Genomic DNA, 14,933 nt, shown 5'->3' with positions numbered 1-14,933 from the left:
CAGTACATCAGCATGCTGTGGTGGCCTTTGGTCTTCTTCAACACCTTCTTGATGTTGAGAATAAGAGTGGAAAAGTGTGAAAAGGGTGAATCGGGAGATGTGGGAGACTTTTGGAGGATGCTGCAGATGGGTGAGGGCATCCCACGCTACAGCATGTCTCTTGACCCTTGCTTACCCCACAGGTCCCGTAGCGTGGTCCAGATCAATGCCAGCATCCGCTTTGAGCCCTCCAAAATCAACATCTTCACCAAGGACTGCAAGCGGAATGGGAAGGATGCCACTTGCATGTCAGCCTTCATCTGCTTCACTGCCGTCTTTCTCTCAGCTCACTTCCAGACAGCCAGCGTGGGTAAGTGGCACGGCTGCTCACGCAACAAAAACCCCAATTCATGCGTTGTTTAGGTCTCCAACCCTGAGGCAGCGTCCAGCTTCTGCCAAGGGAAACCATCCAGGAGCTTGGCATGTCTGGAGGCATGCACATTGCCACCCACCACATCCCTTTTTACCCACAAATTTGTCCCTCTCCTGGCTGATGTAGCAGGGATGGTGGCTCTGCCATTAAGCAGTGCCAAGAAACACTTCGAGGATACAGCCTTACCCATGTTGAACATCTTCTCTCACCTACACCCTGGGGCCAAGCTCTCCCGCAGCTGATCTGGCCGTGGTCCATGTGATGGGGATATCACCACCACCCTGCCAGCCAGTGCGACAGGAGGGGACGTGCCCGGACTATGTCCCGCAGAGCTCATCCATCCTCCCCGCTGCAGCAGCAGGACACATCTGCCAACCATATGTGCATCTTTCCCTAATATCCTGGGGAATCTCTCTGAAGTTATTGGCCAGCTCTGCTATTAAGTCCTTGCATGTTGCTGTGACCCTGAGTCTACCCGGCAGATGCCCATGACACAGGGGGAAGCAATAGTGGCTCAGCCCTTTGTAAACCAGCAGCAAACACTGTCAAAAGAAAATCGGGTCCCGAGCGAAGCCACAGGAAAAACTCCCATCCCCTAGAGCAAGAATTTCAATTTGTACTATCGAATCCAGTGTTTTCCTCCTCCCTGCTATAACTGTGGAGCTTGCAGGACAAAAAGCTGAGTGGGGTTTTCTTTATTTAATTTTACACTTCTTTCTGCCCAGAAGAGCCACCCCGTGGATGGTGCATGCTGGGGGCTGGTGGTTGCTCTTTGCTTATGCACGTTTTGCATCACACTTGTGTAGTGGGTGCAAATTCCACCCTGCTTGGTGCTGGGTTGGGAACCTTTGGTTTGTTTTCAACAGCGCTGCAGGAAGAGAATGATCTCCAGTAAAGCACCTGGAAGAGGAGAGTGCTCCAGGGTACAAAACCTCCAGAACTGGTACAGGCCAGCCTGTGAATATATGAGGCAAATAATTATGTATCCTGCACAGATTTTACACGGTGTCTTGTATTTAAAGTTCCTCATTTGACCTGGAGAGTCGATGCTTTGCTGAAAAGAAATATCTGTTAGAAACAGGCAACGCTAACTATAACCTGATTTTCCCTTAGCAAGGTAGTAGGGGTTTGAGTGCCCAAAAGCCCGTTCTTTGACCCAGTGTTGCTATATAGTGAGCATAACCCCAGGGAGAAGCCCTGAGGGTGTTGCTTTCCTTCCAGCACTGCGGTACAATGCCACCATCGATGAGCGCAGGTACACGCCGCGGGCTCACCTGGACGAGAGCGGAGAGCGGCACGTGCAAAAGGGGCTGGTGCTGCTTGCCGGGCAGGAGCACTGCGACACGCTCCAGTTCCACGTCTTGGTGAGTGTGAAGTACAAGGCTGGGGTCTCCTCCTCTGCCAACCTGGGGGGAGATGCTCTCCACCTTGTGCAAAAATAGTGATGCCCCGGGATGCTGTCAGAGGAGCCTCGATGGCTTCATAAGCCTGGAAACGAGCCTCATCCCTGTGCCTGGATTTCTTCACGCTAGGTTTGATGTGGTCAGGGATGGAGCTGCCAGCATGCAGCAGCTGCTGGGTCCCTGAGCACTGACTTCATTGCAGCCCCAGCTTGCGCTGTGCTGCTTTCCACGAGCTGCTAGCCGTGCCCTCAGGGAGGGCGTGCACTCCTGACACCCGCATCAGGCTGGTCCTCCTGCTCCGAAATTGGTGAAAACACATTTTTTCCGTTGGGAACCAAATGCCTCTGTGCCAGTCCCCACTGCTCTCACCCTCTGCACCCTTCTAACCTTCTGGGTCCCCCTCCCTGGGTGCAGGAGCCAGCGAAACCCTCTGTATCGCTTGCAAGGAACAGCTGATGCACAAACCTGGCCAAAATCAAACATTCCCAGTGAATGATGAGAATATTGCAGAGGCCAGGGAGGGCCAAGCTGCCAGACTGGCCTAGCCCCAAGCCCTGGCCTGAACTGCTGTGAACTTCTGGGAAATTTGAGTCTGGAGCTCAAGATGGAGCTTGTGATTTAGCACAAGAAGCGTCTTGCTTCAGAGCATCTAACTGCACCCCGTGTGGCTGAGGCAATGCATGAGAAGAGCTCATAGACCTGCAGGAAAAGTGCAATTTCATTACTGGTCAGATGAGCCCCAGGTAAGGGTTGCAGGACAGCTCTGTCCCCCCTGGGGACAGCCCCCACCAAGGAGCATCCACCTTTCAGAGCCAGCATCTCTGGGGTGAAACATTTCCAGCATCATCAGACATGTACTTGTGGACGGCTGTTGAGCAGCACCACTGAGTTTGGGTTGTCCCTGTCCCTAGGTAAGGGTTAGCTGGGGAGACAGGATGATTACACACCAAGTATACTAGATTGCAAAGCTTTCATTTCACAAAATAATCACACGTGCCTGTAGCTCTGCCTTACCTTGCTCTCCGATGCTGCCCCTCTATAAGCAGGAGCCCTGTCCTCCTCAACGATGCTTTCTGTCCGCCGCAGGACACAGCTGATTATGTGAAGCCGGTGACATTCTCCATCGACTACGAGCTGGAGCACCCTGAGAATGGCCCCATGCTGGATGATGGCTGGCCCACCTCGCTCAAGGTCTCGGTAGGTAGCAGCACTGACCTCCCAGGGTGCCTTCTATCAGGCACTTGGTCAGCAGATTTATCTCTGGATGTATCATGTGCTTCTTTACCTTGGGGCTGCAATCCCTGGTCCTTCCCATGATAGCAGTGTGTTGGGCATTCGCTGCAGCTGGGTATCACCGCCCATGTCCCTTCTCCATGGAGTACAACCTGGGGCACAAATCATCACTGAGCTGCTTTTGGTGTCCCCTTCAGGTCCCTTTCTGGAACGGATGCAATGAGGATGAGCACTGTGTTCCTGATCTGGTCCTGGATGCCAGAAGCGATGTGCCCAGTGCCACGTGAGTAGGTTGCTCAGAGCATCCTCCAACCAATATCGCAAATGGCGGGGGGGGGGGGGGGGGGGGGGGGGGGGCTCTGAAACCCAGCCCCAACCCACGCTCCGTAGATAATGGCATTGCAACTGGTTCTTCACCCAACATCACCACAAGGTTCATCCAACACCACCACGAGGTACTCCTTGGGACCTCTACTCACAGTGGGTCTCTGAGCCTCTGCCTGCTCCCTGCCTGGAACAAATCAGCGGTTTTTCAGAGAATCCACAAAACAACTAATATTTGATGCCATGGTGATGAGCCCCAGGGAGACAAATCAGTAAATAACAGCAGGGAATAAATGCAAGGCTGGCATTACCCACTTGGCAATTACAAGCTTGACTCACGCAGCAGAAATAATTATACACTACAACTCATTGCTTAAAGAGCTTTTAAAGGTTATCTAGGAGCGCAGGAGCCTGAACCTCCGCCTCCCGTCTATGGCAGTGGGCTCTGAACCAAGCTCATAGCCAGTGCTGCTACCTGGGGATTACTTGTGTCCTGTAATTCAGCATTTATTGCCCTGTGTCTCCTGTAAAGCTCTTGGTCCTGAGGCTGTCACCCGGGGCTTGACTGGGAGAGGGTGGGCGCCCCCAGCACTCCTGGCTGGGCTGGGCTGTGCTGTGCTGTGGGAGCTTGAAGTGAGCTGTAGGTAGGGATTATGTATGGATCTTAGTGGCTTGAGTCCTACAAATAACCATGGGCAGATGCTGTGGTCTACCGGGGTGCCAGACCTCTAATTTGGTTCCTCCTGAACCTTGTGGAGCTTTCCCGACAGCATCACTGGGAACTGGACCATGCCCTAGAAAAGAAACCAATATGGAGATGATTTCTGCCGAGAAAACCATTTTTGAGGTGACTTGTTGGAATAGAGCCATTCCTTCAAACTGGCACCCTGGTTGCCCCACCATTAAAGGCAGAAGGTGACTCTGAAGGTGGCACCGTCCTACATTTTCCTTTCCTTTTTTATTTTTCATAAAGAAAATAAATGCCCAAATACCCATCAAGTCTGCAAAAGCAGATGCTGCTGCCATTACAGAGTCTGTGCTGGTAAACTTGCCGGGAAAGAGATCTCAGCCAGGCTGAAACTAAATGCCAGCTTTACCCTTTGCTAATGGTATGGCATCTATTTTTTTTCCTTACATCCCAGCTGTACTAAGAGCTGCTAACTGGGTTTGAGAGAGCTAGGCACCGTTAGCCAAAAATCACAAGCAAAACAACGGTCCACGGGGAGAATTTGTGATTCCTCTTTCAGCAGCAGCGCAGCACAACAGAGGGAGAGCAGGGATTCCCTTGCGCTCTCGTATGCACTGTGCACGTAAAAATCCCAGGGCTAGGTCTTGGAGCGGTGCCGCAGGCAGCGCTTGCCTGCACCACTGCGCTCCTCTTGCAGGGAGTACTGCCGCCGGGCTCTGCGGAGGGCACCGCCGGACTGCTCGGCCTTCACCCTCTCCTTCGACACCTCCGTCTTCGTCATCGAGAGCAGCAGGAGGAGGGTGGCCGTGGAAGCGGCGCTGGAGAACCGAGGTGAAAATGCCTACAGCACAGTCCTCAACATCTCCTTCTCCAGAAACCTCCAGTTCGCCAGCTTGATCCCCAAGGTAAGGCTGCCAGGGGAGATCCAGGGCTTTCCAGAGGCACCTCTAATCCCGTCCGGATGAGAAAGCTGTGTCCTAAACTAGAGCCCAAAAATGTCTCCATCCCTCATAAATCAGACATGTTTATGGGCTTAGTTTCTAAGTACTTACAGCCCTTTCAGCTCTTTATTTTGGAAATACAAAAAATGTTTGAATTTTAAGAGCCTGAAAGAAGGTCAAATGCAGATGAAATTATTTCCCTCTTTATTTTTCTACTCCAGTAGTTTAAAAATACTTGCTGCACATGGCCAAGTTCCCGTCAGGGATAAATTTTTGCAGCTGAGATATAACTCCTGGAAGTGTGGGCTGATAATGAGAACATGGCCACAACTGAGCATCAAGCCGGGCGATGCCACTTCTCTACGGCTGAACCCTGGATAAGCCCATTGTGCCCCATGGACTCCCACTCTCCTCAATATTTCACCCCCACCACTCGCTGGGTCTCAGTGCAACTCCTCCCTTTTCCCAGCGAGATTTGGGAAATATGCTGATGCTGCTGAGCCCTCCCTCGTCCCCCCAATGACTTCATACCCACCCGCAGATCCCATGTCCTTCGTTTGTTTTTCTACAAGCTGTGCCAAGGGAAAATTGTGGGGCATGTTGCCCACGAAATAAGAAAAATGCATTTTCTGAGACATTTCTCCAAATTAAGTGAGGGGGAAAAACCCTACAATACTCGGTAACAGAAAAGCACCATGCAGCAGTGGTTGCAGGAAATATTTGTAGCTGGTTACAGAAGCATCACTGCTAACGGGTTCCTGGCTGCCACTCCTTATAAATAAGCAAATTGCCAACTGGAGGGGATGGATGTTTGTGTCAGAGGCTGTAGAAAGACCCAAACAAAAGTAGCTGTGGACCCAGAAAGTCCATAATCTCAGCAGATGAGTGGCAGAAAGCTCCAGGCCATTGGTGATGGCTGTCAAGGCATTTTCCCTGTGGCTGGTGCTGGGATGTTTCGGCTCCTCAGTAGGATTGTCTGGTGGCAGCAGCTTGAAACGAGACGCTTGCGCGGTCTAACACAGGCCCAAAAACTGGAATAGCTCATCATCTCATGGTGGGGATGGACACCTGCATGCAACCAGGCTACAACTTCTTGTAGGTTTGCTACAGCTTGGCAGTGGAGCAGGGTCGGTGTCATATCCCACCCCAGCTGTGCTTGGGCTTTGCGATGGGCACGAGCTTCCCCAGCCCTACTGGCGAGCTGGAAGGTGTTCAAGCAGCAGGGATGTAATTGTTGAGATGAGGAAATTAAATATTACTCCTTAGCTGGTGGCCATGCAGAATAATAGCTCATGTTATCTCTTGATGCTTCCCTGTGACTCCTCACCACTGAAAAATATTCTTCCTCCCAATTAAGTGCCAAGATAATCAAGTTCATTCATTCACTGCTGTAGCTAAATTTCTAAAGAGGATTTAAATCAGAAAGCTGGAAGTTGTTTGCTAGAAAAGCCCCTCTCCAGGAACGTCCCTAGAAATTCAGCTGCATGGGAAGGATTCCCAGCCTGCAGCAAGCAGCGTTGGTTGGTTGCTTGGTTGGTTTTGTTGGTTTTTTTCCAAAAGTTAAAGCCTGTTTAGAGCCCCACGGGTGCATCTGGTGCTTTCATAAAGAGCCAGGTCATAGGGCTCATCCCCAGTGTCACAGACAAGTCGTGTCCTGTTCTAGGATGACACGGATATCAACATCGACTGCGTGATGGAAGACAAACACCCCAACAAGAAAGTGTGCAATGTGAGCTACCCGTTCTTCCGAGCCAAGGCCAAGGTAAATCTATTCCCTCCTGCCCAAGTGAGGCTTCACCCGTGGGACAGGAGCCCTCTGCCCTGGCACAGCTGCGGGGCTGCATCCATCCATCTTCAGGCTGGGCAGCTTTGAACAGGATTTTTAAAGATAAACATTTGGTTTCTTCCCTTTCTCTGTCTGTTTCTGGTGTTTGAAAGGCACATTAGGGGAGATGGAATGGTTAGGACACTGCCTTGATGCTGGGAGAGTACCAAAATGAAACCCAGCTCCTCCCAGTCAAAGAATTTGACTCCAGTCCTTTGGAGCAATTTAATATTGGCTTCAAGCCACTGATGGTAACTTCTTGGAGCTCCTTCTTCACAGGATGAGGCACTCTTCCCTGCCTGAGAGGTTTTCCTTGCTCTGAACACCCTGGGTCCCTCCAGACCCTCCTCCAAGCCCGCCCAAGGCCTCTCAGGCTGGTGGCACCCTCCAAACTGCAGCTCCCAGCAGTTCCCAGCACTCGGGGTAAGCCCAGGTCCAGGGAGCATAATTTTTTATATGCCATAAAACCCTTTGCAAACATTACATGCAGCATGAAGGTGGGGAAGGAAAAGGAAGGAGATGCTGTTCTCTGCAGTCACCGGGGCTCTGTGTGAAATCCCACCTGCCCATTCTTCACCCCTGTGGGAAAAGGGACCAATACAAATGGTATCTAAAGATAAAATCTTTCCAACACCCGTATCCGTCTGAAGCCTTTCCTTGTCAGAAGCTTGATAGTGATGGATGAGCTCCAGGCACCTCGCTAGGCTTTAAGCTCCCAAAAAAGCCCTCTCGGATGCCTGTGGCTGTACAAAGAGCGCAGCATCCTGACTCCCCATGACCTACGGGGGCTGAGAATGCATCTGCGTGGCATCAGGTAGTCCAGGTCTTGCCAAAACAAAGACAAGCTGGAAATGGAAATTTGGCCCGAGAGCAGCAGGAGCTTTAATATTATACTCAGCTGTGCAGTCCCAGACAGTTTGAGGTCATTGCCACAGCTCTTGCAGATGTGACATTTATCACATTTTATTGTTGTTGGCCTCCCTCCGGCTGCCTTCCCCCGCCAGCCGACCCCGTGCCGCAGATGGGAGTGAGCGGCCTCTCACTGCAGGTCCCCCGGAGGGTTTCTCTTCCAAAGAGGGGCTGCTTGCTTCTCCAATCTCAGAGCAAAAAAATGCAATGTGCAGGCCTGAGAGCAAATCCTGCAAATCCCTGGCATGGTCTCTTGTCTCCCTGGAAAGCTGAGGCTCTGCCTGAAGCCTGGCAGCATCTCCCAGTGGGATCAGGGGGATGCTTTCACCCACAGAGCTCCCGCACCACCCCTGGCCAGCACTCGGGTTTTGGGTTTTTTCCCCCCTAATGTTTTCTCCAATCTGTTTCCAACTTCCACAGGTAGCTTTTCGCCTGGATTTTGAATTCAGCAAGTCGATTTTCCTTCAAAGCATGGAGATCTACTTGATCGCCAACAGGTTAATGGTTGCTTTCTCCCTTGCACGCGTTTTTGAGGTCGACGGGACATTGCCTGCATGTGTTGGGTTTCTTTCTTCCATACCCATAGGTGATGCTGAAGGCTTTACTCGGGGAATAACCACAAGGAAATCTGATTGCCATGGGTTATTACAGAGTGTGCAGCCCTGTATTCACAAACCAAGCTATTTTTATTTATCTGTATATTTATATCCCTCATTTTTCTGTATATGTGGAAGCTGTGCAGTCACTGCCAGGCTCTGCGCTGAGCAGAAAAGGTCTCCAGCCACTGCTGCTTTCTTCACAGCCTTCACAACTGCAAATGCTCCCCGGAAAACTATCTCCCAGCAGCTTTGCATAATTCTCCTTGCTCACTTGCCCTGCGCAGGTAAAGTTTTCTGACAGCCAACTGAAATCTCATTAACATATTTTTCATTTTCATTAGTCGTGGTGGCAGAGAGCGGCCAAGGATTTGGTGTGCTGGGGCTGCTGCACCACTTTAAGGCTGCTGGGTGTGAAACCTCTCTCCAAATATCTCCAAATATTTTATGGCCTTGGGCTAATAAAAAATACAAAATAAATTTGCTTCTCTTTACACTCTGGTCAAAAAAGCAAAAGTTCAACCCTTCCTCACCTGCTTCCCATGATTCCCCCCTCCCCAAAAAATCAGAGGGGAGCCGGCTCCCACCTCACTCCCCGCTTGCCCCACTGATGTTTCAGTGACAGCGAGGAGAAGGAGAGCACCAAGGAGGACAATTTCGCCCATCTGAATTTTCACCTGAAGTATGAAGCCGACCTGCTCTTCACCAGGTGAGTGTTTTGGAACAGGATGAAGCTTTTAGGGGGACATGGCTTGCAGGGTGTCCTTCAGGAAAACCAGTACTGGCCCCATGGGAGCTGTGTTCAAACAGAGCCCACTGCAAATGAGCTTTAATTTGGGGAATTTGTTTAGAAAGGGGGCTGAAGGAACTATAAAATCAGGGACATCCCACTCAGTGGGTCCTTATAAAAATCAACAGCAAGGAGCAACAAGGTGCTGTGCTTTCATAATGTTTAAATGCACAAGTGTTATTAAATAGATGTGAGGGCAATTGTTTTTTAAGGGGAAAAAATACTTAATGTTCGTAACGTGTTACTAGCCAGCACCTGGGCTGGTAGCCATCCCACTAAAAATCCTCTCACCAGAAGCTCAGCTGAGGGATGTGTGTGGAAGGTTTGGGCATCAACAGTAACTAAAGCAGAGAGCGTCCTCGGTCCAAGGAGAGCAGGGAGCTAAGGCACAGATGATAATTTATTAACCTGATCATAAGAAGAAACGTGGACCCCAGAAGCACATTCTCTGGCACCACTTGCTGTAATTCTTAGCAGATTTTTAAGACCTTCAGTCTTCTTTTTTTTTCTTTTTTTTTTACACTAGAGGCAGTGGGGCACTGAAAATAAAACCATTTTAATACTTAAAATTTATGGGGAGCAGGAGGATTCTCAATTTAACAAATATCAGAATCACCCTTACGGGAGAAGGGAGAACTTGGGGGAAAAGGAACAACACAAAAAATTCAAATTTGGGCACCTTGGAGGCAAAAAGAGGAAATAATTTCAAAGAGTTTGGGGGGTTTTGGGCCATGTGCCTCATGTCATGGCACTGGTTAGCATGCGTCCCATCGCAGTCAATCCTGGCCAGGCTCCCACGGGCACCCATCAATGCTCCTGGCTCCTTCCCCTCTTCTCCAGATGTGAAACAGAGATGTGATTTTCCTCCTCTGATTTATACGTGACATTCAAACAGCTGATCAGGGTCTTGGATCTCTCTGTTATATTAAAGAGGTGAGAAGAATTCTACAAAGAAAGGGGAAAATACTGCAGAAATAGAATAGCGTGAAAATCCCCCATCTTTTTTTGCATGAGGTGGAGCCAGGTCATGGTTTCCATCTAAAAATGGGGCCAGAGACACCACAAGTCCTCTCCTTGGGGAATCTGCCTGCGGATAGGGCAGCTGGGCATGGGGCTGCTTCATGCTCTGTTTGCTCTGAGCCCACCTCGCGACTTGTCATTCTTTGTCACAACAGAATGTCAAGCTTGGACTACTATGAAATCAGGTCGAACAGCTCCCTGGAGAGATATGACAGCATTGGCCCTCCCTTTCATTGCACCTTCAAGGTAAGGAGAGGATTTTAAACCAGCTGAGGGACCCCCCGAGCACCATCCCGGAGGTGGAATATGCTACGGTCACCCTGCTCATCCCCATCCCATGGGACACCAGCACCCCGGGCACATCCCTGTCCTCTGCCCTCGCAGCTGCAGAACCTGGGCTTCTTCCCTGTGGAGGGGGTGACCATCAAGCTCACTGTCCCCGTGGCCACCCGGGCAGGCAACCGCCTCCTGCTCCTGACTGAATTCATGGTGGACCAGGTAGGAAGGGGATTTCATCCTATTAAGCATGCACGGGTCTCTTCTGCACCAGGAGTGGGGATGGGGACACCCCACGGCGGGTCACCCCATCCTTTTGCAAACCCTCCCCCGCCATGCTCACACCTGCACGGATGGCCTTGGCTCATGCCCGAGCTTCTCCCTTTTGCATTCGCTTGGCTGGAAACATGGAAAATGGTAGCGGCCAAAGGGTTTGGTCCAAATATTTCTCTAAGCTAGACCTTACTCCAGTATGCAATGAATTCTTGAGGGTCTTGAAAGCATTAGCTGTGCCTGGGGCAAACTGGAGGTGTGAGTGACCATCAAAGTGGTAAGAGGGCTGGGAACAGACCCTGGGGTACCCCGAGCCTCCCGCTGCCCCACGTGCCAGTGATGGAAAGAACCCAGCAGAGGAGACAGCATCTTTATGGATGGATTGGGCCTCAATGGGGGCATTTTGTATTGCAGCTCTGGCAAAGTCCCTGTGTCACCCCTGCGCACGTGGCTGGAGTCCTGGATGGGGGTCTCTGCCAGGCTGATTTTTGCTGGGGAGAGGCTCAGCCTCCAGCACCAGCAAAGCCTGGGGGGTACTGGGGTCCCCCCTGCTTCCACCAGGATGGGTGCTGAGCAGGGGGTAGGACGTGGGGAGGTGGCCGCCATGGTCCCCATCCCCATGCTCGGAGCCCATCAGCTTCTCCCGCAGGAGAACGCGACCTGCAACATCTGGGGAAACACCACTGACTACCAGAGCACACCTGCCGAGGAGGACCTCTCCCGCACCCCCCACCTGGTACGTGTCTTCGTGGGCCTGATCCTGGCCCCGGGATGAGCTCTGTCACCCCAGGCAGACCCCAAGCCAAAGAGAAATCCCCCAGGATGGGGATGCCCCATGGGCACAGGGGAGGACGGGTGCATGGCCCCTCTGCTGGGGTTTGGATCTTACTCCCCTCGGTGTATGCCAGGGGAGAAGCCCAGCGGGCTTTTATCCCCTTCTCGGCAGTGATGCTCCCACACCACAAACTTCTCCCCTTGCAGAACCACAGCAACTCCGATGTCGTTTCCATCGACTGCAATGTGAAATTAGCCCCCAACGAGGACATGAACTTGCACTTGCATGGCAATCTGTGGATGAAGTCTCTAAAAGCAGTAAGTCCTCCCAAAGCAGACGCACGGCTTTTGAGGAGAAATCCCCCAAAGGAGCCCTCGCACCATGATAACATGGGGGGTTTTTCTGTCTTGTAATTGCATTCCCTGCCAGGGAACCTGGGTACGTCTGGGATGAATTTGTTTTCAAATCCCGTTTATTCTATTGGTGTGTGCGTCTAACATCCCGCACAGCACCTCGTCATGGGGAATTTAACTTTGAGCAATCCTTTTTGCTGCAATTTAGCCACACTCACTACTTGACCTGCATCATCCTCCCCCACAGATGCGGCATCCCTGGCACAGATGCAAAGCTGTGTTGGGGAGCAAAGCCATGGGGGGACACCCGGTCAGGGCGCTGGGTCCTCTCCCATGGCTGGTGCTCATGTCCAGCATCTCTTTGCGCAGCTGAAGTTCAAGTCACTGAAGCTTACCATGAACGCCGTTCTCCAGCGACGCTTCGGGAGCCCCTTCATATTCCGCGAGGAGGACCCCAGCCGCCAGGTGAGTCTCTGGCCAGGACGGTCACACGTGGACCTAGTAGCTTTGGAGATGCTGCAACACCCTGCTCTGATCCCAGTGGGAAAAACCCAGTGTCCAGCAGAAGGGCTGGAGCAACCCAAGCCAGGCACCCAGCTCTGCAGAGCCTGGAGCAAATCGGTGCAGTTGTGGCCAGAGCCGGGCAGCTGTGATCCCGGCACCACCAGCTTCAGCAGGGAAAACCTGAGCCAAATCACTGGTGTGTGGGGTGGGCATCCTCACCAGCAGCTCCAGCATCCTCCCAAAGCGGGGGGATGCTCAACATCCCTACTATCGTGCCGTGTGTTCCCCTGCCCCATCCCCTGCCCACCCGGTTCACGCACCCAGCAGCAGCAGCATATTTTGATGCTGTTTCCTTGCAGATAACATTTGAAATCTCCAAACCGGAGGAATCACAAATCCCCATCTGGATCATCCTGGGGAGCACGTTAGGAGGTCTCCTGCTCCTGGCCCTGCTCGTCCTCGCGCTCTGGAAGGTGAGCAGCCCTTAAGCCGCGTGTGTTGGGGGCTCGGTGGAGACCCCCACGTGAGGAGGGACCCCCCTGGCCCCCCAGCTCCGTATCCACAGCCCCATGAGCCCCTCGGCACCACCGGACATCACAAAAAGCTCCTCTAACCTCTTTCCGCTTCCATATTATTTATATTCAGGGTCTAAACCTCCTGGCAATATCCCGTTAAAAGAGAGACGCTTCCCAGCAATCAGCTGAAGTAATGGTGGGGTTTTCTTTTGTTTTTCTTTAAACCCTACAGCTTGGATTTTTTAAAAGCGGGAGCCGCAGGCGAGCGGCGGAGCGGGAGCGGAGCACCCAGGGGCTGGAGTGATGGTGCTGGGGCCACCGGGTTCCCCCCCTCCCCGCACTCCCTCCCAGCCCCTCACCGGTTACGGAGCAGAGGTTCGCCTCAATGCCGAGGGATTTGGGTGCTGAACTTGGGTTTGCATCGAGATGAGAGTACACCCCTTTGTGTGAAAATCACCTAAACAGGTCCAAAAGCCAAAAAAAAAACCAACCCAAAAACCCCACCAAAACAAACCACCCTATGCGTACCAAAAATCCCCAACTCCTACTCGTGGCCCCATGCCACAGCGACAGGAGCTTCAAGCTGGGTTTGCAAGGAGGTGGCAGCAGTGCGGGGACAGAGGGGCCACTGAAGCAACAGGCCCTGTAACTTGGGGCAAACTATGGGGCTGCAAAAATCTGTAAAAAATAATATCCTTTAAAAATGAGGATTTCTCGTTCCCGCGGCTGGGCTGTAGCAAACCCCGGGGCTTTGCTGGCCACAGCTCTCAAACTGCGTGGCATTCGCTAATCGGAGCAATTGGATGGAGATTTTAATTTGCCGCCTTCTTAATGCACTGAATACAAATGATAGCAAATTAAAGCACCTTAATGCAAATCTCCAGTGTCCAGCTGTACATACTTATTCTAAAAATAGTTACCTGTTTAAGCAAAGGAGAAAAAAAATTCAAAAATTTAAAAAAAAAATAATCAAAAAACAGTTTGAAGTGTTTGCTACAAACTGAGCAGTTTTGAAGAGCTTGTGTCCAGCAGGGGTCCGTACGTGTATTATAATTGTACATACTTGGTGTCACGCAAAACCGGATGATCGGTGCTGTTTGACAAAAATCTTTCTTTTTGCATAACAGAATTATTTATGCTAATATTAATTTTATGGATGAAAAGAAAGCATATGTCCGCTGGATGTGTAATGAAGTTTGTTAAATACTGTCCTAGTATTTTTTAAGGATTAAAAATACAGTATTTTAAAAATGAATAGCCTCTACTCCCCTTCTGTGCTAGCTCACTTGCACGGCTCTGCTGGGTACGAGGGGGGAGCTGCTCACACGCCTCTGGGATGTAGTGGACGTTCTCCACTTATTTATTGTGGGATGCAAGTTTTTTGCAGCCTGTTTTTAAAGGGATGCTGTCAGGTGGGATGAGTGGCCGGGGGTTGCAGACTTTGCGAGCCCAGAGGAAGGCGTGGTGCAGAATCAGCCCCACTTATTGTATAAAAGGGGGGAGGGGGGGATAAAAATCTCATTTTCATTGCTGACATCCTCACCTTGAATGGGAGTTGTTAGTGGCAGAGTTTCTGCCTGATTCAGGTCTCAGCTTTCCCAGGGGGCCCGGCTGGGGTGCAGGGCTACCCCGGAGAGCCGAAATGCCAGTGCAGACATCAGGGTGGGGGCCTGGGGCTCCATGAGTCCAGTGCAATGCTGGCGCTCCCATGGCCCCAAAAGACAGATTTGGGTTTTTTCTCCCTTTTCATGCTGAACCAATTTCAATTGCCTTACCACTGTTGAAAGCACAGAGGTTGCACGAGAAGTACTGTTGGCATCTTTCCAACTTTTTATTCCTAGGAAAAAAGTAACTAACTGCTTTTCAAGGCTTTGCCCAAAAGCATCTCAGCCCTTGGTGCTGTGAAAAGAGTGGCTGCTCGTCTCCCCCTGAGCACCCACACAGTCCCTCCCTTCCTCCCCAGGCTTTCAACACCTGCAGCACCAGCTGCAAGGAAAAGAGCTGAAGGTCAGCAAGGGCTGGGCAGGATCCTTCAGCAGGGCATCCCCAGGGATGTGGGTGCCCTCCTGCTGCTGTCTGGCTCCAGAGCCACCTAT

At 51.5% G+C, this 14,933-nt stretch overlaps 1 protein-coding gene across 5 annotated transcripts in view; it reads left to right on the top strand.

Moving 5' to 3' along the window:
- Window positions 1-14,933, top strand: part of ITGA11 (integrin subunit alpha 11) — a 53,418-nt gene that overhangs the window by 35,785 nt on the left and 2,700 nt on the right. For 3 of the 5 annotated variants that reach the window (XM_049813387.1, XM_049813388.1, XM_049813386.1), the window contains exons 16-30: window positions 183-349; window positions 1,634-1,776; window positions 2,902-3,012; window positions 3,246-3,331; window positions 4,758-4,965; window positions 6,665-6,763; window positions 8,156-8,232; window positions 8,951-9,040; window positions 10,297-10,387; window positions 10,526-10,639; window positions 11,340-11,426; window positions 11,672-11,782; window positions 12,188-12,283; window positions 12,682-12,795; window positions 13,070-14,092. In XM_049813387.1, coding sequence (XP_049669344.1) covers window positions 183-349; window positions 1,634-1,776; window positions 2,902-3,012; window positions 3,246-3,331; window positions 4,758-4,965; window positions 6,665-6,763; window positions 8,156-8,232; window positions 8,951-9,040; window positions 10,297-10,387; window positions 10,526-10,639; window positions 11,340-11,426; window positions 11,672-11,782; window positions 12,188-12,283; window positions 12,682-12,795; window positions 13,070-13,141 — 1,666 coding nt within the window. In that variant the 3' untranslated portion in view covers window positions 13,142-14,092. Of the gene's footprint in view, window positions 1-182; window positions 350-1,633; window positions 1,777-2,901; window positions 3,013-3,245; window positions 3,332-4,757; window positions 4,966-6,664; window positions 6,764-8,155; window positions 8,233-8,950; window positions 9,041-10,296; window positions 10,388-10,525; window positions 10,640-11,339; window positions 11,427-11,671; window positions 11,783-12,187; window positions 12,284-12,681; window positions 12,796-12,967; window positions 13,017-13,069; window positions 14,093-14,933 lie in introns of those variants that run through there. The other 2 variants (XM_049813389.1, XM_049813390.1) reach the window with 2 other exon arrangements.

This window comes from Accipiter gentilis, chromosome 10 (assembly GCF_929443795.1).
Source record: "Accipiter gentilis chromosome 10, bAccGen1.1, whole genome shotgun sequence".
Lineage (NCBI taxonomy): Eukaryota > Metazoa > Chordata > Aves > Accipitriformes > Accipitridae > Astur > Astur gentilis.
This window is presented reverse-complemented; position numbering and strand designations above follow the sequence as displayed.